The sequence below is a fragment of the Peromyscus leucopus genome, chromosome 4 (assembly GCF_004664715.2).
Source record: "Peromyscus leucopus breed LL Stock chromosome 4, UCI_PerLeu_2.1, whole genome shotgun sequence".
Classification (NCBI taxonomy): domain Eukaryota; kingdom Metazoa; phylum Chordata; class Mammalia; order Rodentia; family Cricetidae; genus Peromyscus; species Peromyscus leucopus.
Window position 1 is genome coordinate 149,302,401 of NC_051066.1, and position 27,882 is coordinate 149,330,282.

Consider the following 27,882-nt stretch of genomic DNA (forward strand, 5'->3'; position numbering starts at 1 on the left):
GGCCTGGAGAGAAGCAGGCACCAGAAGCTACCCTCTTTGTGACATTTCCCTGAAGCCTCAGTAAGTGGTCTCCTGGGGATCAGGAGCTAAGGATGTGATGTAACCCTTCCAGAGCTCATGTCTCGTGAACCACCAGAAATAACCATGCTTAGCAGTTTCTGCGTGTCCTTTGACTTAGGGGACACCTCGCCTCAATATAAACTGGCCACAAGCACAAGCGAGGCCCTGTTCAAAATGCTTCGAATTTATTTCCCACTTACCAAACACAGCACAGCTATTACTTAATAACTGTTGGGACCAGGATTTGAACCCAGGCAGTAGAGACCACTGTGGAACAGGGCCTTTGCACCAGAGGGATACAGTCTTCAGCTCAAGATAGGAGGGGGGCCGTTGCCTGGGGTCCAGGGCTCTGGCATTCACCCATTTGCTTTTCAGCTGCGGGTGGAGATGTGGGGACAGGAGAACCCCAGCAGAGACTCACAGATGAGGCTATCCTCTCAAAGGCAGTTTTGGGGAGCACCAACCCCCCCACCTAAAGCTGCATCAGAACCTACCCTGTGCTATGAGACAGCAGACTCCTGACCCCCACCCCCCAGCCACACTTCCCATCTCCTGGGAACCTGCCACACCAGGCACCACCCACAACCACATCAACATCCAGGGCCTGAGTCAGAGCTCTCCAGGGCCTATGCAGAGACACCTCACAGGGAGCTGTTTTTCCCTGGGGAGAGGGGCCACCAAGATTAAAAGCTGGGAGCTTTGGGTGTTTTGGTGGGTGTTGAATTTCCTTAATGATGCAGATAGCAAGCCCACTGGTACCCAGGTGCAGGGAGCAGGGTGACAATACACCGCTGGCCCCAGGCCATAAACAACTTTTTGAAAAACACGTGAAAAGGGGGCTGGAGAGATGGCTCAGTGGCTAAGCACTTCTGGCTCTTCCAGAGGACCCGGGTTCAATTCCTAGCACCCACTCTTACCCGATGAGCCATCCGGTTCTTTTTTAAGAAACAACGATTCCCCTTAGTCCCCTTCTCCATCCCCCTCTCCCATCACTACCCAGTCTGAAAGGAGCTAGCTCTCTTCCACATCCTAAATCAACCCTGGGGGTTGGCAATAATGAAAAGCGCTGGCCTCTATCAAGAGGAGAGCGAAATGAGTCCTGGACATGACTTCAATCACTCTGGCTACCGCAGAGGCCTCTGGGTCGGGAACAGCTGGAGCACCAAGTGCCCGCATAGGCAGCGCTCCTAGTAACTACCAGCCTCAACGCGGCCTGCTTCAAACAGGACCACCCGCGGCCAGCTCCCCCAGAAGTGGCAAAGGAGGCCCTCGTTAATCATTTCCAAAGCTATTCCCAAAGACAGAGAGCAGGTACCCAAAAGGGCCTCCCTCCCCAGGAATCCTGGCGCTCCCCACTGGGTAATTACATCATAAAGAAACAAAAGCCAAGAACTTCCTTCTAGCTAAGAGCAGAAAACAGATGTACAGATGGGGGCTGGGGCAAAACGGCCCCTCTAGGAAGAATGTCGAGGGAGGTGGGCCTTACGCAGGGCAAGAACTCCCCGGGAGCCGGGCCTCTAGCTCTCCCTGCGAGTGTGGCTTATTAGGTAGGCCCCCAGAGAGCAGCCTGTCTGGGCCTGCCAGCACTGGAGCCAGAAGCACCCAGCCTCGGTAGGAAGCAGGGCCTAGCAGCTTCTCACCCAGAACCAGGAAGTGTGTGGAAGAGGGAGAAAGGTCACTCTCAACTTGGGAGAAAATGTCACTTGACTCGGAGGCCTTCACACCAGCAAGTGAGGGCCAGCCCGCACAGAGGGTGGGCACTTACCTGCCATGGAGGCAGCCTGGTCGCTCAGAGAGTCTAACCCCTCCGTTCCAAAAGAGGACAGAGGCAGACTCCCGGCGGCAGACATTCCTGCTTCCGGCTCCTCGGCGGCCTCTCCCAAGGGGAGGAGGAAGCAGAGAGCACCAGCTGAGAGTCACCACTTACCAGGCCAGCTCTGGTCGCAGACGCAGTCGATCACCCAGCAGCGCAAGGACACCTTTGCGACGGGGCGGGCAGAGCCGGGTCTAGGGTCCACAGGCTTGGATCTAATGCATCACCCTCAACAGCAGCGTGGCTGTGCAGGAAGTCGGCCCCACACCGCACCCAAGAGCCATTTATTATGGTAGATGTGAATAAATACACTCAACCGCTATGGTTCTGAGGACAGGGTGGCTGTGGGAGAAGGGAGGCGCTTTGCATTTTGAACATGTTCTTAATATCGCTTTATTAAGTGTTACCATCTCCCTGTCGCTGTGAGGCTCCTCCAGCCACGGAAGAAGCTAGCAGACACATGACTACAGAGGCCTCCACCCTCTCTCTAGGCACCAACTCAATATGTAAACGGCAAAGCACGACCAGGCAGGACAGAAACCGCTACCATCCAGGAAAAGAGGCTGACAGACGAATTGTGGCTTTAGCCTTCAAGCACCAGAACAGTGACTGGAACCCGGGCCTTTCCTGGCTGGAAAATGCCAAGCGCTTTCCAACAGGAAGAGAGGAAGTCAGTCCTACCCCCACCGTGGCCTCCCAGTCCTCAGGCTGCCTCCAACATGAGTGCCTAGTTCCGGTCCTTCCTCTGCGCCCCCCCCCCCAAGTCCGCTGGCTCCGGAACAGGGACTGGGATTGGTACCCAACTGCACAAGCATCCCCCACCCCCACCCCCAGCCCCCATGCGCTCACGCCTGCAGCTTGGGGGCTGCTGTGGCGGGCTGCAGTAAAGGAGGGCCCTCGTCAGACACAAAAGACGACCTCTGTGTCCCAGCGGCTGAAGCTCAGAAGAGGGTTGGGAGAAAAAGGGGAAATAAAGGCATTTCAGCTAAGAGGGCAGATAAAGGGGGAGGGGCTGCTGGGAACCAGGCCCTGCTCCCCACAAGCACAGAGGTTTCAGCCTCCAAAAGCCACCTTAATGAGGACAAGGAAAATGCCAGAAAACAAGGGGGAGGCAGGCACAGGCCTTCCAGGCAGCTTGCCACACTCTTCCGCGCAAGCTGACTTTAGCTGCAGAAAGGCGCCCAGATTGCCCTGCTCAGAGGGGTGCTGGCCGGCCCTTGAGCTCTTCCGGTATGAGGCCTGCCCTGCAGCATGCCTTGGAGCAGCCAAACACAGGAAGCCGCAGGGAGATGCAGCCAGACAATGGATTGCAGGAATCCCATGGGTAAGGGCGTGACGGAAATCCTACTGGAAAGGTCAGGAACTAAGCAGACAGCAAAATGGGGCCACAGGGACCCCAAGTTTGCAGCCTGGAGGAACACTGAAGCCAGAAAATGGAGATTCTGCTTGTCCACTTGTGTGCACACGTTTATTTGGCTGTTTGTGAAGGGTGTGCATGTATGTGTGTGTGCATGTATGGTGGTGTGTGTGTCTCTGTGTCTCTGTGTCTCTGTGAGTGTTTGTGTGTGTGTATGCACACATGTGTGGTGTGCATGTGTGGTGGTGTGTGTATGTCTGTGTGTATGTCTGTGTCTGTGTGTGTCTCTGTGAGTGTGTGTCTGTGTGTGTGTGTACAATCTCATCCTCCACTTGTTTGGGTTTGCAGCTCTTGTTTGCTACTGTGTGTGCCAAGGCACCTGGCTCAAAAGCTCCAGGATTCTCTGGTGTCCGCTTCCCTTCCCACTCTCAGCTCACAGCAGGAACACCAGGCCACAACCTCCCTCTACCACAACAGCTCCCCATTAAACAGTTCTGGGGATCTGAACTCAGGTCCTCACGATTCTTGGACAAACACTTCACCCACTAGGCCACCTCCCCAGCCTTGGAAATATTTTTTTAAAGATTTATTTAGGTGTGTGTGTGTCTGTCTGTTTGTCTGTCTGTCTGCATGCCTGCACACCAGAAGAGGGCACCAGATCTCGTTACAGATGGTTGTGAGCCACCATGTGGGTGCTGGGAATTGAACTCAGGACCTTTGGAAGAGCAGTCAGTGCTCTTAACCACTGAGCCATCCCTCCAACCCCATGAAATATTGTTTTGCTAGCTACAAGGAATATGGAAGACTTGCCATAGCAGGGATGGCCACACTTGTATCCTCAGCACGGAGTACAAGGAGACGAGGAACACCGCCAATTAGGTGTCATTTTCAAGGGGCTCAGGTGTCCAAAATAGTGAGTCGGTACTTCGCAAAGGGGTTCCCGGGAGTCTAGAGACATTTTTGGTTGTGACAAAGGGTCAAGGACGTTTAGGAGTGGGGAGATACGCAGCATCCTTCACAACAGTCACCAAGACAGAGGGACTGGACCCAAAACACCCAGCACTCCCAAGGCTGTGAAGCCCTGTGATCTAGAAACTTCCCGCGAGCTACCTGGCAGGTCTACCCATGAGTCGAGGCGCCATCCACAGAGGCCAGTGACGTCAGTGGGAGGGACTTCCCAGGCATGCGCACCACCAGGAAAACGAAGGATCTGCTTGGCAGAGTGCAGTCAGACACACCACGGTAGCAACAGTCACTGAACGCCTGCTATCCGGGAGGTGTGCACCAAAGATAAAGTACAGCTCCTCACAATTCTGCCAGAAGGGGGCTCCGAGTGTGTCCAACTGTCTCTGTTTGTGACCAGGGATTATGAGTATAGGCTGGAGAGAGAGCGGGGCCAGGGAGCAATTTCGCTATTTCTCCCCCAAAGTAAGCTAACTAGGAGCCAAAGCTTTTCTTTAAATTTACTGATATTATGTTGGGAGAGGGAGACATATACACCACATGTGTGCCTGGTACCCATAGTGGCCGGAAGAGGACACTGGACCCCTTGAAACTGAAGTCACAAATGGTTGTAAACCACCCTGTGGGTGCTGGGAGTCACACCCAGGTCCTCTGCAAGAGCAGCCAGAGCTCTTCTTTGGGTCAGAACTATTACTTATGAAAAGCTCCTTTAGAATCCCCCAGAACTGGGGAGTGGCGGCACACACCTTTGAACCCAGCACTTCTGTAGAAAGCTCTTTACCCAATAAGCCATCCCCAGCCCCCCCCCCTTTTTTTTAATGGGCTACAGGGAATACGGAGGCAGAGGCAGGCAGATCTCTGTGAGTTGTGAGTTCGAGGCCATCCTGGTCTGCAAAGCGAGTTCCATGGCAGCCAGGAACTTGGGGGGGAGTGGGGGGCGGAATTCATGGTAGTGCTTACATAGCCCAATCCAGAAAAGGAAGTGAGGGACCCAAGAATCCCATGAGGTTGGGACATGCAGCCAGGCACTATTCCAATACCTCCTGCCCAGGCCGACCCTGGCTGCCTAGGTTCTGGTCGCCAGAGGCCATGCTAGGGCCACACATCAACACTGCAGGGTGTGCAGCCTCTGCCACCCGGTACAGCTCCAACTCCAGGGCTGGGTGCCTTTGGGCAAGTTTCGTCATCTCTCTAAGCTCCAGTGAATTCGGCTGTAGCTGCTGGCGTCTACGTGAGTGACGAGGGCACAGTAAGTAAGTGCATGCACAGTGGACCAGGAACGGTCCTATGAATTACAGCTGTCACTCTCCCCATCCTGGAGCCAGGGGAAAGGCTCAGAAAAACCAGTTTCTCCAAAACTTGTTCTGCCCTCACCATGGCTCGCAACAGCCGACCTGGCTGGTAAAACCTCTCTGGCGGGCACGATTCCACAAAGCCAGGCTCAAAACCCCGCCAGGCTCAGGACTTGATTTCCGACCAGCCTGAACCCCCCCCCCCCCAGTGCTCCTGCGTTGCCGGCCAGTGCTCCTCTGCATGTGTGCGCCTCCTCTCCAGGCATGGGAGGCTCTTGCAGAGCGAAGGCCGCCCTCAGGCGGCTGTGTGACCTTCACGGCTCTCAACTTCAGAATTCTCCTTATTCATTCAGAATGCCAAGCCTAAAGCCGGTGTGGTGGCTCGCACCTGTGATTCCAGCACTCGGGAGGCTGAGGCAGGGGCATCTTCATGAATTTAAGGCCATCCTGGGCTACAAAGTGAGAGTTGTCATCCCTATCCTGTGCCATGATGAGGCATGCTCAACCCTGCTCATCCAAACTCCTCACCCCAGTTGTCATGACCTCCTCCATGCTACTCAGTCATGCTTCCTTGGTGCTCAGCTGGCCCCTCCCTCCATCTAGAATGTTCTGTACCCAATCTTCTCCACAGTAGCTAACTCTGGACTGTGGCTCCAATGTCATTTCCAGGGGGCCTTCCCTTACGGCCCAGCCTGCTGGCTCTTCATCACATTGCATGAAGTTGGGGGGTATTCTCCATGACAGCCATTCCGGGGAACTGTCAGGCACTTAGCCCTCTGTGGCTCAGGCGCTCAGTTTCACTGTGGCTGCCCTGCACGGTGGCGGGCACATAGCCTGACTGCTGGGTGTTATAATTCGCAGCCACTGCCTAGCTACATGGCCACGCATGCGCTGTCCAGCAGTCCGGCAAAATGCTTAGTCACCCCAGGGCCTTTACATCCTCCAGTAATCTGAGTGCCGCAAGGTCACGTAATCTATGCGCATGCGAAAGGTGACCTATAAAAGCAGATTCCACCTCTCTCCCGCGGTAGGCCTGCCTATTCGGACAGTGGGTTCTCTTGTACCTCGTGTTCTCTCTCACCCGGTAAATAGCAGGGCAAATAAATAACAATAGGTGCCGGCAAGATGCACGTCTGACCAGGAGCAGTCACAAGACACGGTTAAAGAAACTCCCAGAGCCAGGTGGTGGTGGCGCACACCTTTAATCCCAGCGCTTAGGACACAAAGGCAGGTGGATCTTTTTGAGTCTGAGGCCAACCTGGTCTACACAGCAAGATCCAGGACAGCCAGGGCTACACAGAGGAACCCTGTATGGAACAAAAAACAAAACAAAAAAGAAACTCTGAGATAGAGGGCAGAAGAAGTTGCTTAGTGGCTCGAACCCCAGCTGCTCTTCCAGAGGACCTGGTTCAGTTCCCAGCACCCACACAGCAGCTCCAGCCATCTGTTAACTCCAGCTCCAGTGGATTTGACTCCTCTGACTTCCATGAGTGTTAGGATTCTGCTGCCACTCCAGCTGCATGGCCACACATGCACAGTTCGGCAGCTAAGCAAGGGGCCTTGTGTCTTACGTCATCAGTGTACGCTGGTGTGGTCACACACTCAGCACATCCCTAAGCCAGGAAATTTCACGGAAATCCTTAAAAAGCCAGGCACAGACTCCTCCTCCTTCTCCCTCTCTGTTCTCTCCTGCCCCGCCCCCTTTTCTGCAGACACTTCTTCCCCAGGCCTGATTCTTTTGCGCCCCACCCCCCAATAAAGCTGGGATACTGGATTTTGTCATGGCTCATGACTTTTCTGCATGGTAACCAGCGCCACTTATCATTTTTAAAACAACAGTGGGTACCTGCATTTACATGTACATACCCACATGCAGACACACGCACCCACAAGTGATTTAAAATAATAAGAATATATCTTGAAAAAAACTGTTTTGTTTATTTTGTGACAGGATCTTACAGTGTAATTCTGGGCTGGCCTGGAGCTTGATGTGTAGGGTCAGGATAGCCCCAAACTCAGAAATCCACCTGCCTCTGCCTCCCAAGTGCTACAAAGGTCTGGCTTTGAAAAAGAAATCTTTTTAAATAAAGGCAGGGCTTCCATAATTACACAGCCCAGCCTTGCTCTGAATTCATGATTCTCTTGCCTCAGCCTGCATTAGGCTGGGGTTAGTCCTGTGCCATTATGGTTTGACAATCCCCAAACTGTGAGAATTAAGGACTCGTGGTGGGTAACAAGCAGCAGAGTCACATGAAGCCCAGAGGACTAAGAGAGCAGCTGAGAGGGACCCAAGGTCCACAGGGGATCAGGCCAGGCCAGGGGAGGGGAGCCTCCGTCACTGGGACAGAAATGGTCTACTCAGTCCAGCCCATCCACAGCTAGGAACTGCTTTTAAAATTTCAGTAAACCGAGCCCTGCCAACTTGGAAAGTCAAGAGGAAAGAACACTCCAAAAACAGGAGGCACAGGAGAGTCTGACCAAGATACTGGAAGCTTCCTCCATTCCCGCAGCCCTTGACCAGGGGTCTCCACCTGTACCCCCAACACAGGGCCTGCACCTGTTAATCCCCGGAGGCCACAGCACAGTAACACAGCCCTCTACAGTGATGGTGGATGCCTGTATCCTGTCTGCACCTCGCTGTCCATCACTGAAGCCCATATTCAGCCCATGAGCACTAAATAGTGGGCTTGAGCTCCCGAGAAAAGAAAAATGGTTCTCCTTATGCGAATCTCAACAGTCACACATAATTAGTAGCTGCCATTCAGGAGGGCCTGGCAGGCAGGCAGGACACTTGAGAAAGTACCCACCCATCCCATATGCCTGAGGGGCTGACTCCACAGCACAGGAAGAGCTGAGGCCTGGGAGTGGAGATGTGGAACCACTTCCATTCCTCCTTTCATCTGGCTTGGGAATTCTCAGTTCTGGAGTGTGCACACAAATTCTGATCAAAGTTGATTCCTTTGGGAGGTGACTTGAGGGCCTTTCAAGGGCAGGTTTGACTTTGGAGCCTACAAGAGTCTGCTAGGTCCTCTGGATTTTGTTTATGCTTTTTTGGGGTTGGGGGGGTGTTGTTTTACAGTGCTGGGAATTGAACCCAGGACCCAGAGCTCAACATCTGCTCTGCCACTAAGCCACATCTCCTGCAACCCAAGAGACAGGCATAGGTGTAAACAAAGGGCTGGGGAATTGGGGGATGGGAGAGGACCCACACACAACACAACACACAACCTGGTATCTGGGGACACAAGGAAGGACAGGGCAGGCCCCAGGGAGCAACACTAGGGTTACAAAGAGGAGAAGCAGAGTCCCTGCTGGGAACAGGACCACAGGTAGCCAGGGAGGATACAGGAGGGACAAGTGGTCGGGACACTGCGGGCCTCGTCTTAAGGGAGAGAGAACCGGATTGTGTTTCAAAGACAGCACCAGTAATCACTGGGAAGGAAAGACAACAGACAGAAGAGGCAAGCAGGCCAACCACTTCAGAGACAGCTATCCCAGCCTAGTAATTACTCCTAGGTACTAGATTTTGCTAGAAAAGAAGGTCTTCTCTCCAGTCGAAAGGCTGCTTTGGCTTCATGATCTAAGGCAGGAGTTCCAGCCATTAAAAACCAAGTCCAGTTCATTCCGAGTGTCTATTCTGCATGGATGGGGGCAAGCACCATGGGAGACCAACAAAAGGCAGGATTCAGTCTCAACCGAAGCCTTAACCTTGAGGGGACCAGGGAGGGGGCACAGGAGGGTGGCTCAGCAGGTAAAGAAAGGCGCTTGCCACCAAGCCTCACCCACATGAGTTCAATCCCTGTGACCCATATGGTGGAAGGCGAGAACTACTAATTTCCACAAGTTGGCTACCTGATTTTTCACATGTGCACACACAGAATAAATAAAATGTAACTCTTAAAAAAAAAGGAAAAAAAAAAACCTGGAACGAGCCTGATCTGCACAAAGCTCTGAAAGCCAAAAGTGGCTCTCCAGGTGATCTGAAAGGTCTGCTGTGAATAAAGCAGAGAGGAGAGTAAGAGTGATAAGCCGAGCAGGACAGGACAAGGCCAAAGTGAGGATTTCATGACTGTATCATCAATAATGATCGGGGAAGTGTGGCGGAGAGAGCTTGCCAGTACACGTGAGGCCCTGGGTTAAACAGAACTGCCAGCCCCATATCCCACAATTCCACTTTCAGGTCTGCATTCAGAAAGAAGAAAACACAAATTCACATGCGCGCTCTCTCTCTCTCTCTCTCTCTCTCTCTCTCTCTCTCTCTCTCTCTCTCTCTCTCTCTCTCTCTCCCCCTCCCTCCACTCCACACAGGATGCTCAAGGCAACATCAGAAGCAGATATAACTCAATGTCCATGAACAAAGAGATTAACAAAGTAAGACATTCACAGACAGCAGAGGTCCCTCAGGATGGCTTGGCCTGTATAGTCTCAGATCCTTGGGAGGCAGGGGCAAGAGAATCACAGGACAAGCCCACAAGTGGGGCTGGGAATGCAGCTCAGTAACAGAGTGTTTGCCTAGCACACAGAAGGCCCCAGTACCACCACCACCCTCACCCCCAAATACCTCACGCTCTCTTGCCCAGCCTGGCAGAACAAGCCTGCAATCCCAGGTACTCAGAAGACTTAACACAGTAGGATCCCACATCCAAAGTTTGCCTGACATACAAAATGCCTGGACTATGTATGAGTCCACAAACCCAAGGCCAACCCAAGCAACATAGTGAGACTCACCCCCAAATCTCAAACACCACAAACACATAAAATGTAACTTTAAAAAAAAAGAGGACTGGAGAGATGGCTCAGAGGTTAAGAGCACCGACTGCTCTTCCAGAGGTCCTGAGTTCAATTCCCAGCTACCACATGGTGGCTCACAACCATCTGTAATGAGATCTGGCACACTCTTCTGTGTACATGATAGATAGATAGATAGATAGATAGATAGATAGATAGATACATACATACATACATACATACATACATACATACATACATACATAAATACATACATAAATGAAATCTACTGCCTCTGAAGCCAAAATGAGGACAGACAGAGCATTCCTAATACAAACACTGAAATCTGAAATGCTCCGAGATCTGAACATCTTAGAGTGCTGATCGGGAGTGGAAAATTCCACACCCGTTATCATGTGCTGGCTCGAAGTCCATTGCAACCAGAGCCATCTGCCGGGGTGGTGGCTCACATCGGTAACCCCAGCATCACCAAGGCAACAGAAGCAGGAGGCTGAGGTGGAGTTCCAGGCCAGGTGGGGCTGCATGTCAAGATGGCCTCAAAACAAAACAAAACAACAACAACAAAAACCCTGAAAACACTGTCTGAAGACCAATGCGCTATACAGGGGATACACGAGTAAGTTTCAAGCTTAGACTTGACATCATCATCAAATTACATCAACGTGCAATGTACATATCCCCATTTTCAAAATCTGAAATCCAGGACACTCCTTGCATCAAGAATTTGAGATAAGATAAACATCAGTATCTTTGAAATGTTTGGTTGGTAAGAGGGAGCCAGATGTTGAGGCAGGCCTCCACCTGGCATGTTGGTTCTCAGGCCTTTGGAGGAAGAAACAGAGGTTCTTTTTGGTGCGGAAAATCATCATCACTTTTGGAGACAGTCTTCTAGCTCAACAAACTGCATATTACAAGAGTGGAGGTTCAAACATGGGGCAGGCGCAGTTTGCCCACGTCCACGAGAGAGGTCAACTGCATCGGGCTGGGGAGCAAAAGCAAGAGTCTGAATTCAGACCCCCAACAGGCCTGCAAAAAGCTGGCTGTAATCCCCGTGACAGGGGGATCAGACAAGGGACTCCTAGAACTGTTTGCCAGCCAGCCTTGAAAAATTGGTGAGATTTGGTGAGAGATCTTGTCTAAAGAAATAAAGCAGAGCCAGGCGGTGGTGGCACACGCCTTTAATCTCAGCACTCAGGAGCCAAAGGCAGGTGGATCTCTGTGAGTTCAAGGCCAGCCTGGTCTACAAAGAGTTCCAGGACAGCCAAGGCTGTTACACAGAGAAACTCTGTCTTGAAAAAAGAAAGAGGAGAATGATTGAGATATCCAATGTTAATCTCCACAATACATGCATGCATGTACACACACCATATGGCTATGTGTAGGGGACACACACACACACACACACACACACACACACACACACACACACGAAACTACATGGACGTGCCCAGCAGGATAGATGCACAGCAGTAGCACTTGCCAAGAGAAGGCAGGTAATTTCTAGTCTGAAAGCCATGATCGGAAGGCTTCAGCATTCTAGGGTGTTTTAGACCTTACTAGGGAGGCGAGGGACATTATGCTACTTCTTTCGTTCACACATACTTGCCACTACACAGTGCAGGGCTGGCACTTCCTGGGGTCTCAGAGATGTCAGACTCAGGACAGTTCAAACTACTACCCTTTCTTGAAAGAAAACCTCCCTGTGTTTCCGCAGCCACGGCTTGAAAAGCATTGACCGTTCTGTTTTCTCAGAGATCCCTTGAAAAATAACAGAAGGTCTTTCACCTCACAGTCGCGCTCACAATCCATCTCTTTGTGAAGGTCTCAATTTACACACAACTGAGAGACAGAGGATTCTGTGCTAACTAAGGTCTGGGGCTAGTTAGCAAAGTGCTCTAATTGTGGATTCTCTAGCATCCTGGCTCTGTAAGCACATCCATAAGCAAGCAAGCAAGTCTCATGAAGAATGACACCGTTCGGGATTTTAATGTTGGGCTTCCGCTGCATCTGTGCCTGGTTTCCGAGGGGACTGTTCCCTTGTGCCAGTGACAGAAGGCAGACACCGCACAGCTGCACACCACCATTGTGCCCACAAAGTGTACATGCAGCAGGATCAAGATGCAGACGGCCCAAACGGGGAGCCTGCATGCAGGGAAGTGAACCAGATTGCTTTTCAGACTTCCAGTCTCCGGCCTTCGAGGCAGGGCCTTGTCTGACTCCTGCAGTTATGGCCAAGCGCCTACAAGGAAGTGTGCTGTGACCAGTCTTGCACAGAGAATGAAAAATGACAGCCCTGGGCCATTTCTGCCCCCTTGGTGTGAGTTTCTGGGTTCATGTACCATCTTTGAGAAACTGGTCTGCATCTCGGCATCTAAATGAGCTACTGTTGCAAGTGAATGGTGGAGCAATCCCAGCAGGCATCACCAGTGAGCCCAATTCCTGGTGCTGAGCAGTAAGGAGAGCCCCCCCACCCACCCAGTAACCCTCCCCTTCTCGCCCCCATGCCGGCAGCCATCACAGGTATACTTGCTGGCCCTGAAGGGGTGTGACTTGGAAGTTTAAAACAAAAGACAAAACCAGGCCCCAGCGCCCTACTTGGCTGCTTCATTCATCTTCATGAGCCTCAGTTTTCCAAGACTGTGAAATGGGAAAACACATCAAGAGGGGTGAGATGAAAACCAGTGAGGTGATATGCAAATACTACGTGTCACCTGGTAAGAACTCACAAGCTGTTCACTGGGCCAGCACTCCCGGAAGCTAGATGGTGCTTGTGATTTATGCCTGAATAGCTTTCAGCAAATTGTCACCCTCGGACACAAATGTCACCCTGACATCTTTAAAGCATGAAGGCTTTGTCTCCTGAGAAGTGAGAGCTCTGGAAAATGCCAAGGATGATATAAAGGAAGCAATAGACTCGGGAACTGGCCTATTAATAATAAGTGATTACATAGGAAGAGAGAGGCTGATAGAAACTCAGAGAGCCTAAAGGCCGAGGTATCTGAATAGGATTCGAGAATTCTGAGCTAGGGCCGGGAAGAAGGCTCAGTGGGAGTCTTCACACACCACCACACCTGAGTTCTTCAGTCCTGAGTTTCCCTCCTCAGGACCCATAAAGTGGAAAGGAAACCAACCCAGAAGTGTCCTCTGACAGACACACACACACACACACACACACACACACACACACACACACAATAAATAAATAATACACGGGCGGGGGAGGGGGGGAGGATGCCTTTAATCCAAGCACTACGGAGGCTATCTATCAGGAGGATCTCTGTCTCTGTAAATTCAAGGTCACAAGGCCAGCTTGATCTACAGAGCAAGTTCCAGGACAGCCAAGACGATTACACAGAGAAACCCGGTCTCAAAAAACAAAACAACAACAACCAAAAAAGCTAAGTATGCTGACACACAGTCTGCTGTCCCAGCTGCTCCCTTAACCCCACAAGTTCAGGACAAGCCTGGGCAACAGAAAACATCTCAGCTCAAGGAAAGCTCAACACTTGGGAATCTAAGGCAGGAAGGCTCCGTCTGGTGAGAGGGAAGCCTGTCTGTATATTAAGTTCCTGGACAGGGAAAATGACTCGGTAGACAAAGGTGTTGTTGCCAGGCCTAAGGACCCGAGTTCGATCCCACATAGTTGAAGAACCAGGTCTCACAGGCTGACTTCTGGCCTCCATACCTATACTGTGGCACCAAGACATCCACACACACACACACACCAAAATAAATGCAACGAAACAGAATTTCAGCTGGGGGCTGCAGAGGTGGCTGCGGGGTGGGGTCCTTGCCTAGGACACGGGACGCCATCACCTCTCCACCAATTACTGTCAGTTTCTGAGTTTCCAGAGCCTGAGCAAATGGAACTCCCCCGATCCTGTCCCCAACCACCAAGCCTGGATTAAAGCCCTGGGCATCTCCAGATCCACCTCATCTCCTAAGGAATTTTCTCTTCCTCGTGGAGACGAGAGGGTGGGTCCAAGTGTCTAGACAGCAGGCAAAGGGCACCACAGACACATGGCCTGTGCCCTATTGTTCCTGAGGAGGCCGGTGAGCCATCCACACCCAGCCGACAGCCTTCCAGTCACCATCATGAGACAACTGACCACTTTCCTTCCAGTTCCTTCTGTTTCTGCCCAAATGGTCCAAACAGCTTTGTACTGTTTGCTCATAACAGAAAAAGAGAAACCAGACAGGACACACACAGCCACACGGCGGTGGCACACACATGCAGCAGTCACACACACACACACACACACACACACACACACACACACACACACACACACGTGTCTCTCTCTTCCTCCTCCCCCTTCTCTCCAGCTTAATTATTTCTTTAAAAAAAAAAAAAGGGGGGGTGGGGGGGTGAGGATTTAGCTCAGTGGTAGAACACTCGCCTAGCAAGCGCAAGGCCCTGGGCTTGGTCCTCAGCCCTGAAATTAAAAAAAAAAAAAAACAAACCACAAACCAGTCTTTTGGGGACTGTGAAGCCCTAGACATTGGGAACCACAAGAAAGGGGTATAAAGAGACAACTAGCATTCACGCCTAGATCACCACTCTGGGGACCTCTGAGATAAATGGGGTTGAAAGAGGGATAATCCGCGTCCCAACACATAACAAACGTCACATCTTGGCCACACAGACTTCAACTCTATGAGCCTCGGTGCCCTGGGATCAAAGCTCAGGCTGTAAAATACAAACGACACTCAGGTGATTGTGTCAGAGTGCCTTGATAGGAGTGCAATGGTGGCCCCCTTGTAATCCCAGCACTTGGGGACAGAAGTCAGGGATACCCGGAGTTAAAGGCCAGCTTTCGATACACAGTAAATTCAAAGTCAGTGTGGGTTATATGAAATTGTCTCATAAAAGCACACACACCTTTAATACCAGCACTGGTCTCCAGAGTGAGACCATGCCTCAAAATAATAATAACAATAGTAATAATTATAATAATAAGCCAGGCATAGTGGTACAAGCCTTTAATCCCAGCACTTGGAAAGCAGAGACAGGTAGATCTCTGTGAGTTCAAGGCCAGCCTGGTCTATAGAACAAGTTCCAGGACAGCAAGGACTACATAGTGAGACCCTGTCTCCACAAAAAAAAAAAATCATAATAATGAGATGGTTCAGCAACCAAGAGCACATGCCACTCTTACAGAGAACCTGAGTTCAATTCCCACACCCACAGCCAGCTCACAGCTGTTTCCAACTCCAGAGCCAGGGGTCTGAAACCCTCTGCTGGCCTCTCAGGTACCCACATTCACTTGTGCTTACCAAACACAGTAATACAAGTAGTTTAAAATAAAAATATCTTAAGAAAAAGATGCCCTGAAAACATCCAGAGCAGGTCCCTCCTCACAAGGACAGCCACCAAAGGGCTGACAGAAAGTCCCTTAGGAACAATGGGGCCCTCCCCTCAAGCAAAGCCAGGGTCTCTAATCACTTTGAACAGTGCAGAGGTCAGCAGGCTGAGCCACTGTGCAATGGAGGAACATGCACACACATACACACACATACAAGCACGCACACACGCGCGCACACACACACACACACACCTTCCTAGTTCCCACACATAATGGCTTACCAAGCTGGCTGGACACCTACCTCCACACCCTCTTCTGAGGGACAAGAGCAAACACAGCCAGGAAGAACTCTGTCTATCTCTGTCAGTCTGTCTAACCATGGCTGGCATTTGGGAGGACTCTTGTGTTCACGCACCATTCTGAGCACTCTATGTGAGCAAAATTCATCTGAACTTTCCAATCCCGTTCAGGAAAAACTGAGCCATAGACTGTAACTCGGCTCTGGCGGGGCAAGCAGGAACCTGGGAGTCTGGCTCTCTGGGCTGCTTTAGAAAGCCCTGTGCAGGCTGTGGATGGAGCCCAGCTGACTGAAGGCTGGCCTCATCTCTCTGACCGCACAGAAAAGCATGGCCCCGGTGCACAGCGGTGGCGGGAGCCCTGCAATGCTAACACTTGAGAGGTGGAGGCAGGAAGATCAGAAGTTCAAGGTCACCCTCACCTGCATAACAAGTCAACCTGGGATCTGTGGGAGCCCACCTCAAAAGAGAAAGAAAGAAAGAAAGCCAGTTCCGGGGTAAAGCGCCCACTGCAAAAGCTTGGCAAGCTGTAAAAAAGCACCGCATAAAAAGCCAGCCGCAGGAATGTGAGAGCATAAACCCCAGAGCGTGGGGGAGGGTGGAGACAGGCAGACACCAGGGGCCTGATGGCCAGGCAGTCTAGACAAAATGGCCAGTTCCAGGTTCAGTCAGACCGTGTCTCAAATAAATGAGGTGCAGAGTAATAGGGGAAGACATCCAAGGTTTACCTCTGGCCTCAACAAGCCGCACGTAGTCAAGCATAAGTGCACAGGCGTGCACATATGCATGCAAGTACATGTACGTACGTGTACACACACACACACACACACACACACACACACACGAAAAATATAAAAAGTCACAGCACCTTGCTCTCAGATGGGAGGTGGGGTACACTTGGAGGCCAAGGACCTTCTAGGTAAAATCCTGTGCTCTTGGAGAGCAACAAGCAGAAACAGCACAAGAATACAATGGGAAGAATGATGGAGGAACCTTCTAGACAGCTGGAAGTATTCTGTTACCTCCTTGTTTTAACCTATTGTATTGTATGTGTGTGTATCTGAGTGTGTGTGTGCCACATGTGTGTGCCCCTCCAGAAGGGTGTTGGATCCCCAGCAGCTGGAGTTAGAGGCAGTTATGAGCCTAGGTACTGGGACCCAAACTCAGTCCTCTGGAAGAACAGCAACCACCATCTTAACCACTGAGTCATCTCTCCATCCTCCGTTACCCTGAGTGGGTCGGGTTAACAGTCATCATCACTGTACTGCACATCAGGTTAAAAATACTCCAGGACTGTACACAAGAGGCAGGCCGGGGAGACATTCTTCTCAGTGCTGGGGTGAATGAGCTGGAGAAGGCTGGGAGTAGCCCACACACTAATGGAAGGAGCTAGGGGCCCGTGAGCTGGCTCAGTGGGTAAAGTCGCTTGCCGCCAAAACTGGAGATCCGAGTTTGATTCCAGAGTCACATGCGGTCTAAAGAACCACCCCCAGCAAGCTGCCTTCTGACCTCCACATCTGTATAGCAGTACACGCATGTGTGTGTACATATGCACACAAGTATTCAAAATAAATGTTTTTGGAGACAAGCTTATGATCTCGTGTCTAAACACCATGGACACATAAAGGCATGCGCACAAATGCTCCAGGCAGAAGCAGTAATGAGTATGCACATTTGCTTCTCAGATGTCCCCACGCGGATGAACATATCCAGCACACCTGGGTCTTGCTCTCTAATACCACTGTCCCAGAAAGGTCCTGAAGCAGAACACAAACATAAAGTCCTAGGCAGAGCCCACCACGATAGGGGCTGTCCTAGGGATGCCCAGAGTCAACACAAAGTGCTTCCGGCAGCCCAACAGAAACCATCTGTAGCAAGTAGCAATGCATGACCCCAAGAGTACAAGACTGATCCTTGCGTCCGTGATAATATGAAGAAACAAAGAAGACCTGGGTTTGATCCCTAGCATCCACATGGCTCACAACTACCTACATAACTCCAGTTTCAGGAGATCCAATGCCCTCATCTGGCCTCTGTGGGCACCAGGCATGAACATGACGCACAGGCATACATGCAGGCAAAACACCCACACACATAATTTTTTTTAAATAAACCTTTTGTAAAAAAAAAAAAAAAAAAAAAAGAACAGACAGACAGACAGGCTGACATTGGGGAACAGCATCTCCATTATACAGAGTTCTAATGTCACTACTCTGCCCGGGAGGCTCATGGCGATGGACGAGGGACACACTCTCCTGGGATACGGCTCAGTTGATAGAGTGCTTGCCTACCATTAACAAGCCCCGGGCTTCACCCCCAGCGCCACATAAACCTCGCATGGTGGCGCACGGTGGCACACGCCTGTAACCCCAGCACTTAGGTAGATCACCCTTGGCTACACAGCAAGTTTAAAGCCAGCAGGAGCCACATGAGTCTCTGTCAAAAAAAAATTTTTTTAGGAGTACAATTTGGAAAATGTCAAGGTCATCAAAAATAAAGGTCTGAGAAACGGTTACTAAGGAGACAACGCCAGTGTGGGCTTTAGCTGATGAACTCAGATATGACGAAGAGGACAGTACCAGGAGTGGAGGGGTGGGGTGGGGTGGGGGCAGGGCCACCTCCATGAGTTTTCTTGAAATCTAAAACTCTGAAAATGTCCTTGTATTAAAAACAGAACTCAAAATGGCAGGTGACTCCTTCAGAACCAGCAGCCACCAAAAGCCTTCCTAGCAACATCTGAGACGGATCTGTGTGGTAAGAAGCAGGCCGCCAGGACCCAGGACAGCATGTTCCAGACAGACAGACAGGCACAAACTCCCGGACAAACAGAAGGACTCAGGGAGTGAAGCTGGGAAGAGTTGGCACCAGGCCAACAGGTGTCGAGGGAGGGGTCACAGCCACTTCAGATAAGGGCGAGGGCGTTGGAAGGACGTGCAGGGATTAGAAGCTTTGGAAGGATAAGCATGAGTGAGGGTGGGTGCTTGTGCACATGTGTGGGCATGTGCAGAGGTCAGGGGTCAACTTGAGGTGTTATTTCTGGGGGCTGTCCACCCACACTGTGTTTCTCCAGAGGGGGGTCTCACACGGAGACCAGGGACTGGAGACAGGATCCACCCCGCCAAGACAGGGTTTCTCTGTGTAGTTTTGGTGCCTGTCCTGGATCTCTCTCTGTAGACCAGGCTGGCCTGGAACTCACAGAGATCCGCCTGCCTCTGCCTCCCGAGTGCTGGGATTAAAGGTGTGCGCCACCATGGCCCAGCTTTGGAGACAGGATTTTTACCTGAGTGCTGGAGACTGACTCAGGTCTTCAGCGAGCACCTTACCAACTAAGCCCTCTTCCCAACCCTACAGTTACTTTTGAAGAGTGGTCCTCGCTTCCCTGGGGAAAGGCAAATGGACACTGGTCATCCAGAGCTGGCCAGCTTTAGGCAATAGAGGGAGGAATAGCATTTAGTTATGAATTAGGCAGAAAAGGTCTCCACAGTGGGCAAGGCAGGTCCCTGGTGGACTTTCCCAAGTTGGTGGCCCATGACCATGGACCTTCTAGAGGAGGTTTTACTCTGCCTACTGAGGAGTCCAGGAAATAGACAGTCTCAAGACGGCCTACACTACCCACTTACCACCCATTAGAGTGTCCTTACCCGAAGAGTGGGTAAGGGACACCTCCCACCTCAGAAGGGGACTGGACTGGCTCATGACGTCTCACCAGCCTTCAAACACACCAGTATCACCGTCACAGAAAACCCTAGGTGGGAGGAACCTCAGATAAAAAGTAATTCCATCCCTGGTTTACAGATAATAAAAGGAGCCAGGTACAAGTGGTGGTGCACACCTTGAACCCAGCCCACCCCACCCCCACCCCCGCACTCAGGAGGCAGAGGTAGGTGGGTTTCTGTGAGTCCAAAGCCGACAGCATCTCTACAGTAAATTCTAGGCCTAGGCCAGCCAGGGCTATCTAGCAAGACACCCTGTCTCCAAAAAGAAAAGAAAAGGGAGGGACACAAGATAGACAGACAAAGATGGGACCCAACACCGCCCAAGTCCTCTCTAGACTCTGTCACGTCTCAACAGGCCACGTGTCTCATCCGTCAATCCCCAGCATCAGGGTTTCAAGGGGCTTCCTCAGTTAAGATCAGATCAGCTGCTTCCAAAGGCTCTGGGAGAAGGACATCCCCTGCTCCAGCTCTCTGGGCTCCTTGCCACTTGGAGCAATGAAATTCAGATGGCCTGCACATTCTGGGACCCTGGAGGCAAGGGAAGGGGCAGTGAGCCTGCCTCCTTCTCCCTGCTCCCCAGCACCCAGGATCCCCAGCCAGCTCTACGTGACCACCTGACCCTTAGCTTGACCCAAATAATAAGCTGCCCTTTTTTTTTTTTTTTTTTTTTTTTTTTTTTTTAAGCCCTGAAATGCTCTTTTCTTTCAGGTGCCTCTAGGAAGTCTCATTTTATGACATCCTGGCCAGATGAGGCTCCCCCTGAAAGGATCTGTAACAAGCCTTCCTGCCAGCCCGCCCTGCGGCCCCTCCCGCCTCCCAGACAGAGCAGCGAGCTGCAGCCAGGGAACAAAACACCACAGTAGTTGCAAATATGTGACGGTACCCCAGGAGCTGCTGCTGAGAGCACCCGAAGCCCCAGCCCCAGCCCCTTTGGGGTGCCCCGCGCTCCCACTGAGGAGTCCCTGCCCGCTGCAGGCTCCCAGCAAACAGCAGAGCGGACACCTCGGTCTGCTCTGACTGCGGGCCCCTTGGTCTGCTCTGACTGCGGGCCCTGGCCCCTCGCTCCCTCGCTCCCTCGTTACTGCTAACCAAGACCACCATTTTCCAATGAAGCCGGCCCACGCCATCCCAGATTACCCAGAGGCCCGCAGTTAAAATCAGGAAGCCTGCCACAGCTGCAGACCCCAGGGGCTTCTGCAGAAGGCACATCATTTAGACTCTTGATCCCTGTAAGAATCGCTTCGGGAGAGGCAGCCAGGCACCCTGGCCCAGACACACACCCCAAATTTACCACAGGGCAACTCCAGACAAGTCAGTGCACCTACCCAGGCACAGTGGGGAAGAAGACTGAAGACTGTCTCTAGAAATTAGGTTCATACATCAAAGGACCCTACGGTGTCACACCCGGCAGCTCGGAGACCCACATGTTACCCCTCCACAACAACGAAAGAAATCCCTCTCTCCTCCTGGAGAACTTAGTACATAATCTGAGATTTTTACTCACCTTTGGAGCGAGTAGAGATGTCCATTCCCTCCACCACCTCCTGTTCAGTTTTTATTTCCTCCTCAGCCAAGCTGAAACAGAACAGATTATGTATGTTTAGGTAGGCTGCCAACGGCCCCTGGGGGGGCAGCTGCTGGGGAGCCAGAGCACAAACCCGCTTTCCCTCCAGACCCTCCTCATGTGAAGGGGGAGCACACCTGATTTCAACCAAGTGTGGAGATGCTGAAAGCATGTCTTTAAAATACCAGAATACTACAAATACTTTTTTAAAAGCCAAATTAATATTTCAATTGTCATAGCAATCATTAAGAGATGGGGGGGGGGGTTTTGCATATTTTTAGTTTAGAAACTCCAGTACAACCTACCCACTTCTAGCCTAAAGAACCCAGCCTTCAAATTAGCAAGTCTCTCATTGCGGACACCAGGGTGACACACAGGCAGGTTAGAGATGCCTTCCACCGGGTACCCAGAATCCCTAACTCAGAATTGTACCAGTAGTTCCCAGGCCTCTCCATCCTGAACCTACTAGCTCCCTGATGAGGAGACATGAAAAAAAAAAAAGTCGTACTGGTTAAATTACAAGGTAGAAAAACATGGCCAAGCTCAACCAGCCTTTATCCCAGGAATCAGGACCCTGGGGTCTCCGGGCAGCCTGAACCCCAGCACGCATGGCTTCCTTCTGAACTGTGACTAATTACACTCCAGCACAGACAGAGGAATGAGGAAGGATTATTTAAAAGACACAGGCTGAGTGGAAAGCTGGGGTAAGAAAGGAGGAAGGCAGGCCCCCTTAGCTAGGAAGATCTGTCATCCAGAACCTTCTCTGCCTCCCTGCTGGAACTCAGGTTAAAGAAGAGCAGGCCCTGTCAGATCCAACCCCTGGCCCCAGCCCCTAACACTCCACAGAGTTGAGGAACTAGAACGTTTCAGGGGTTTCTGGATGCTGCTTCCATGAGAAGCTGAGCAATCGCTCTAGGTGTAATCCCAGCAGACCGTGGTTCAGCAAGAAGAATCGGATGCATCACCAATTGATGTGGCTGGAATTTTCCATTGGGAAGACTCGAAGGCAAGACAGGAAGAGAGCCGAGAAGACTGTCCTGTCTGCGTCCTGTGCTCTGTGTGGTGACAAGGCAGCCTCAAGCCCGGAAGCTGGGGGTAAGATGGAGTCGTGTTTGGGAGAGCTCCAGGTGTGTTGGGAGGAGGACAGAATTCAAGACAGGAACTAGGCAGAAAAAGAGAAGATTATTGCTCACGACAAGAGCTGAGAGTCCTCGACTTTAACTAGTCCCAAGAGAGAAAAGAGAGGGAGATAGTTTGGGTTTGAATTTGAATATTAACATGCTTAGCACTGTGATATGGAGTCTTGGTAACAATTTCATTTAGTCAGCATCTGTAGAAAGACCAATGACACCAACCACCAAAGAAATACCGACTCGCTGTCACAGGTGATCCTCCTCAAGAGACCAGCCTGCCAGACCTGAGCACACCACCAACCGGAACACCACAGGAGGACTTCAAGGGAAAAGCACACCCAACTCAGAAACAAAGCCTGGAACACTGATTACTGCCTGGGTGCTGCTGGAGGGGGGATTCCTGCAGCCATCAGAGATGGGGGAGATGGTTAACTTCAAAAGAACAACCCATAAACCTCTAGCAATTAGATTTCTGCTCCCCTCTGTAGCATGAAGCGTGTAAAACGGATCCCACCCATATTTTGAGGGGTGGGGGTGGGGGGCGCCAATCTGTGCTCCAACTAAAATGTAGCAGTGGGTAAAGAAACAATTATGACTCACAGAGAGCCCACCCCCATCCCCCCCCAAAAAAAACCCACTTGAAGGATTTCTATCATGATGGAAACATTCAAAGGTGTATTGATCAAGGGGGAGGACCGCACTGAGGAGCACAATTACGTGGCTTGTGAGAGCCCAGAGGGGATGAACACTTCAGGCAGGAGTGCGACTAAGAAGCTAAGAAAATGCAAAGTAGTTTCTCAGGGTGGCTGTTTGCTGCTGAGTTTAAGATAATCAATTCTGAAACAGAAGTGGGGGGGAGAGCTGTTTTCTCTTCCCGAGCATTACAAGGGATCACCAGAGCACCTGACTTTCGCTACAGCACCACCAGGTTTGAGCCTAGGATTTCCAGCACAATTGAAGAAACCCATCTTGTTCCCACAACAGCAAGCCATGCCTCCAGAGGCAACCCCCATCTCTGCAAGTACATTCTCGCACGCGAGGGCACACACACATGCACACTCACACAAGTGCACAACTTGTGTTTGACGAAACTGGCATTGCGATGCCTGTGAATTTAAAAGGAAAATACTCCGTTTACAAAAAAGCAAAGACCAAAATACAAACTAGTCATTTCGAATAAAATACAAAACACAAAATTAGTCATTTTGAATAGCCACATGCAAGGGACTTCCTTTTACCTACAATCTTGGGTTTCTTTTCTTTCCTTTTTTTTCCCCCTTATTCAGTGTTAAGCACTGGCGTCATACTAAGAGGGGATCATATCAAAAGTGCTGATGAGAAAAGATTGGTACCTTCCTAAATGCCCCCACAGATCTTGGGCAATTTAGTTTAAGAGCTGTTTGGAGATTGTGGGGTGGAAGGGGGGGGGGGTAGCCAAATAACAATCTTTAGAAAGAAAACTGCAGCTAGGGAGAATACTTTGAACTTTTGCCATTCACACGTTTAAAGCCCTAGCATAGACAGCCCCCCTCTCCCAGGGCTGCTAGAATCCAGCAACCCTGATCATTTCAATCAACAAAGGAACAAGTCCTGTTTACAAACTGACATTTCTATTTTTGTAAAGGTCTGATGGGGTGAATGGATGCAAAGAACAGGGTAAAATAAGCAAACAGGGAAAAAAATGTATCAACTAGTTGCATACACTGTATTATAGACGACCATCAGCACTTAGTTTATATTTACCAATCACTCACTGGTGAGTCCACACACTGCTGCCGAACGAAGACACAGCACCTGCAGACACAATCAACTCCATCTCTTCCCCTTTCCCCCCAAAAAATAAGATTCCCCCATACTCGTTCTCTGAGCAAGAAATCTGGTCTTCCTTCTAAACCTACATGCACTGGGGGAAAGGAGCAATTAAAAGTTGCATACGCACTCCTGTCCATCCAGGAAGCCTTAAACCTTCTGATTATTAATTCTGAGGACTCAGGGCTGGTCCGTAATTCCCAGGCATCTCTCACCCCTTCAACACTTCCAAAGGAGAGAGAGAGAGAAGAAAATGCCTATCTGTTTGACAGGGTGTGGGGGAGAGCCTGGATGGATATACAAAAGGCAGATCCTCCTTTTCCCAAGTGCCCTTAATACTTGACTTTTACAACAATCTGTAACCCAGCTAGAACATATAACCAGCATGCACAAGACCTTGCTGCTCCAGTCAGAAGAATATCACACAGCAATTCAGGAATCATGCATCATTCCCAAGCGCTCCTCCTAGGTTTTACTTTCATTCAAAAATACCAAAAGGGTCCAGGCTGTAAGAAATACTTAATACCCAAGGCACAGCCTCCTCCTCCTCCTCCTCCTCCTCCTCCTCCTCCTCCATGTCACAACAGTCAGCATCAAAATGTAAAAGAGGGGAGTGGGACAAAAGGAAAACAAAACCAAGCATGCTCCTCTGAATCTGCAAATAATTTTCTTTAATTGGGGGAGGGGGACGGTTAGAAAGCGCTTGCTATAATCACTCACCTAAAACGGGCAGTCATCGGAGCTAAGCTATTTATGCAGGATTCTTAAAATGGCGGCTGGCAACAGAGCCTCATTCCTGTATTGAAGCTAAAATGGTAGCAGTTTGTTCAATAGCTGAGCTCATGTTTAAGGAGCCCTGCTAGTTCCAAAGCTGCCTTCACAAACATCAGAACTAGGAAACGCTCCACCAAAGGACACCAACAATCCAACGTTTGAAGAAGAATAAAAAAAGAAAAAGGAGGAAAAAAAAAAAAAACACCAACAAACTGCAGTGGCAGAGAGTTAGTGAAGTCACAGGTTCCCGAGGAAAAGCCTTCCCTTTCGGTCGCTCAGCCTTCCTCGGGAGCCTGTGCTGGGGCCCTCTTGCCTTCACTGAGGTGGGTGGAAGGCTAAGAATTACGCAGCCCCCTGGCATAACGTGAAGACAGACAGGTGTCTCCGCACGCAGCTCTGTCCTAGAGAGCAGACTGCAGGGGAGGCAGCGCGTGCCCTTCGGAGTCCAGGGCGGCACAGCTCGACATCACTTCTCCAGGTAAAATGAAAGCTCCCAGAGCAGCAGGCAGCTGAGACGCAGAGCCACGGGGGCTGCGCCTCTGTCTGAGGCCAAGGGGAGAATTCAGACGGTGAGCCTGAAAACTGCCACCAAAAACAGCAGCCACCCCTGATGACAAGGATCACCAGGGACAGACCCCTCAGGTCCACAGAAGACTCTCACAAATGGGGTTTCCATCCATCCATCTCCCCCCACAGGGCCTGGAAGATAAGAGTGCATTTTTTGCAAAGCCCCCTTCACAGGCCGGACTATTAATAACAGCCTCATGGTGGCCAATGTCATTGACTGCTAAGGTCTAAGAGCTGCAGCTGGGAGCAGGCAGTTTCAAGGTGACAGCTTTTCAGCTCCTAGGGAGAAAGGAGGGCACCATGCCCAAGGCTGAGCCGGCCGAGGCCGGGCCGCTGGCTGGAAGCCGGCCTGCAGGTAGGTGATCCGGGTAGGAAGGGCCGGCCTGGCAGCATGCTGGCTGCAGAGCTAGCTGGCAGGGCCTGCCTCCCTGTTTGTCTGTAAGGAAAGCAGAACCGAGGGGGGGAAGGGCAGCTAGAGCCGAGCAACCTGAGGCCAAAGGTGACTCCGGAGTTGCTTTTGCATTTGAAGAACCACCATGAAGGCTTCTAAACCCGTCACTGCCTGTTAACACCTCAGCCGAGGAGCCAGGGCCCCTTGAATGTGTCTTTTCTTCTCAGAGTCAACCAGAAGCAAAGAGATCCACGGGCTAGCAAACCTGTGCCTCGGCCGGAGGAGCCAGAAGGGGAAAGAATGCAAACCAACAAAAGAGGTCACACATTTGACTAGGCTGGACTTCCCAAACATAGCCGGCCTCCAGAGTCACCAGCACCCAGCCTTCTAAAATGGGACACCAACCCCCCCACACACACACACAACCTGTGTTTTAAGGCCTGATGCGCTGGCTCCCTGGGAGGAAGAGGGGAAAGCTATTGTTTTCACCCCTAATTTATAATCCAAGGGACCTCATGCTTTCTTTCGAACTCAAATCTTTTTGAGCGTTGATTAGAAAAGTAACTAGACTTCTGCGATGTTCTTGCTCTACAATTAGAAAAATCCTGAAGAAAGTTTACTGAGTGATTCTATGTAATTAATTCCTAGTTAAGACTGAGCACTGGCCACTTTCTGGAGCTAATAAAAGCAGTCACTCACTCCCCTCCCCCACGTGAATGCCACTTCATCTCCCGAAGCGGAATGGTGTGCCCATCCTAGAAGGTCTTAAAGGGAGGGGAGAGGGGAGAGAGATGGGAGGCAGGGAGGGAGAGAGAGAGGGAGAGAATGAGAGATGGCGAGGAGGGGGAGGGAGAGAGAGAGATCAAAAGCTCCAGTGTCTGTATTAGTCCCTTGCAGCTGTGAATCCTCTTTGGGGACCAAGGAGGCAGAAGGGAAGGAAAACAGCCCTCCGCGCTTCCCCTCTGCAATTGGCCCAAGTGTTGAACCATCCACCTTGAAGAGGGAAAGCAAGGAGGGGTGGGGGGTCCTAGGGATGGAGTGGAGGAGACGCTTCAGCTTGGCCACCTGCTTTTCCTAAAAGGAACAAAAAAAAAAAAAAAATGGTAGAAAATTCCAGAAGTCCTATACTCAGGCCACTGCCACTGTCAATCTTTAACTTTTCCCCAGAATCTATTGGTTTAAGAGTGCGGGGGGGGGGGGGGGGGGGGGGAGAAAAGGAACCCCATTGGGCTAGTCTGTGAGCCAGCAATGAGGTCCCACCTAGTCCAACTGCAATGCAGACATTTTTTGTTTTGTTTTGTTTTTTGTTTTTTAACTCTCCCTTCAGTAACTGGGAAAAAATGCTACTACTTCAAAAGCAATTAACTTTTTACCAACCCGGGCATGGTGGTGGCCATGAGGAAAATCAGCCAGCTTGAACCAGGGCCGGGAAATTAGCTGGGGCGCACACTCACAAACAGACCCTGGCTTTCCAAACCGGTGGGAGCCATTTTAATGCAAGCTTTCAGAGGACAATCGCTTTGCCCTCAGGTTCCTTCTAGCCTGACAAGTTATGCAAATACTGGAAGAGGCAAACCAGGAGGCTTATGATTAGCCACTGGTTCTGGGGAAGACCACAAGAACCTCAGTTTGTAATTTCCATTTACAGCAACCAGATAAGAAAGAGAGCAGCAGAACTTGTGTGGGCAGTGGCACTGGTTAAAGAACACCCCCCATCTGTATTTTGACTTCAGAGAGGCTGGCCTGCCTCACCCAGACTGCCCAGTTGATAATTTAGTCCGTATCTCTTTACTAAATGAACCTTTTTCAACTGATGTCAAAGGCTGAGTTGCTTGAACACTAAAGGAAAAAGATCAGTGAGCCTGGGAAGTTGGCCTGAGACCACCACTGCACACAGGGGCAGCATTCCATGCAGGCCGGATGGGTCTCAAAGCTGGAAATGTACGTGGTGCGCTTCCAGGCAGACCCTGAAGATAAATGCTAAGAGAAAGTCGACTTTTGTCGCTTTAAAATTCCAGCTGCACCCTTTAAAATTAGGACAAACGCAAAGCCAACATGCACAGAGAAGTGTGGACCAGGCTTGGGGGGCAAA

The 27,882-nt window shown here is 50.9% G+C and overlaps 1 protein-coding gene across 24 annotated transcripts in view; it reads right to left on the reverse strand.

The window, feature by feature from the left end:
- The window catches only part of Zmynd8 (zinc finger MYND-type containing 8), a 103,891-nt gene that overhangs the window by 73,535 nt on the left and 2,474 nt on the right, over nt 1-27,882 (reverse strand). For 15 of the 24 annotated variants that reach the window (XM_037205559.1, XM_037205564.1, XM_037205556.1 and 12 more), the window contains one exon: nt 21,057-21,127. In XM_037205559.1, coding sequence (XP_037061454.1) covers nt 21,057-21,127 — 71 coding nt within the window. The other 9 variants (XM_028868528.2, XM_028868517.2, XM_028868514.2 and 6 more) reach the window with 8 other exon arrangements.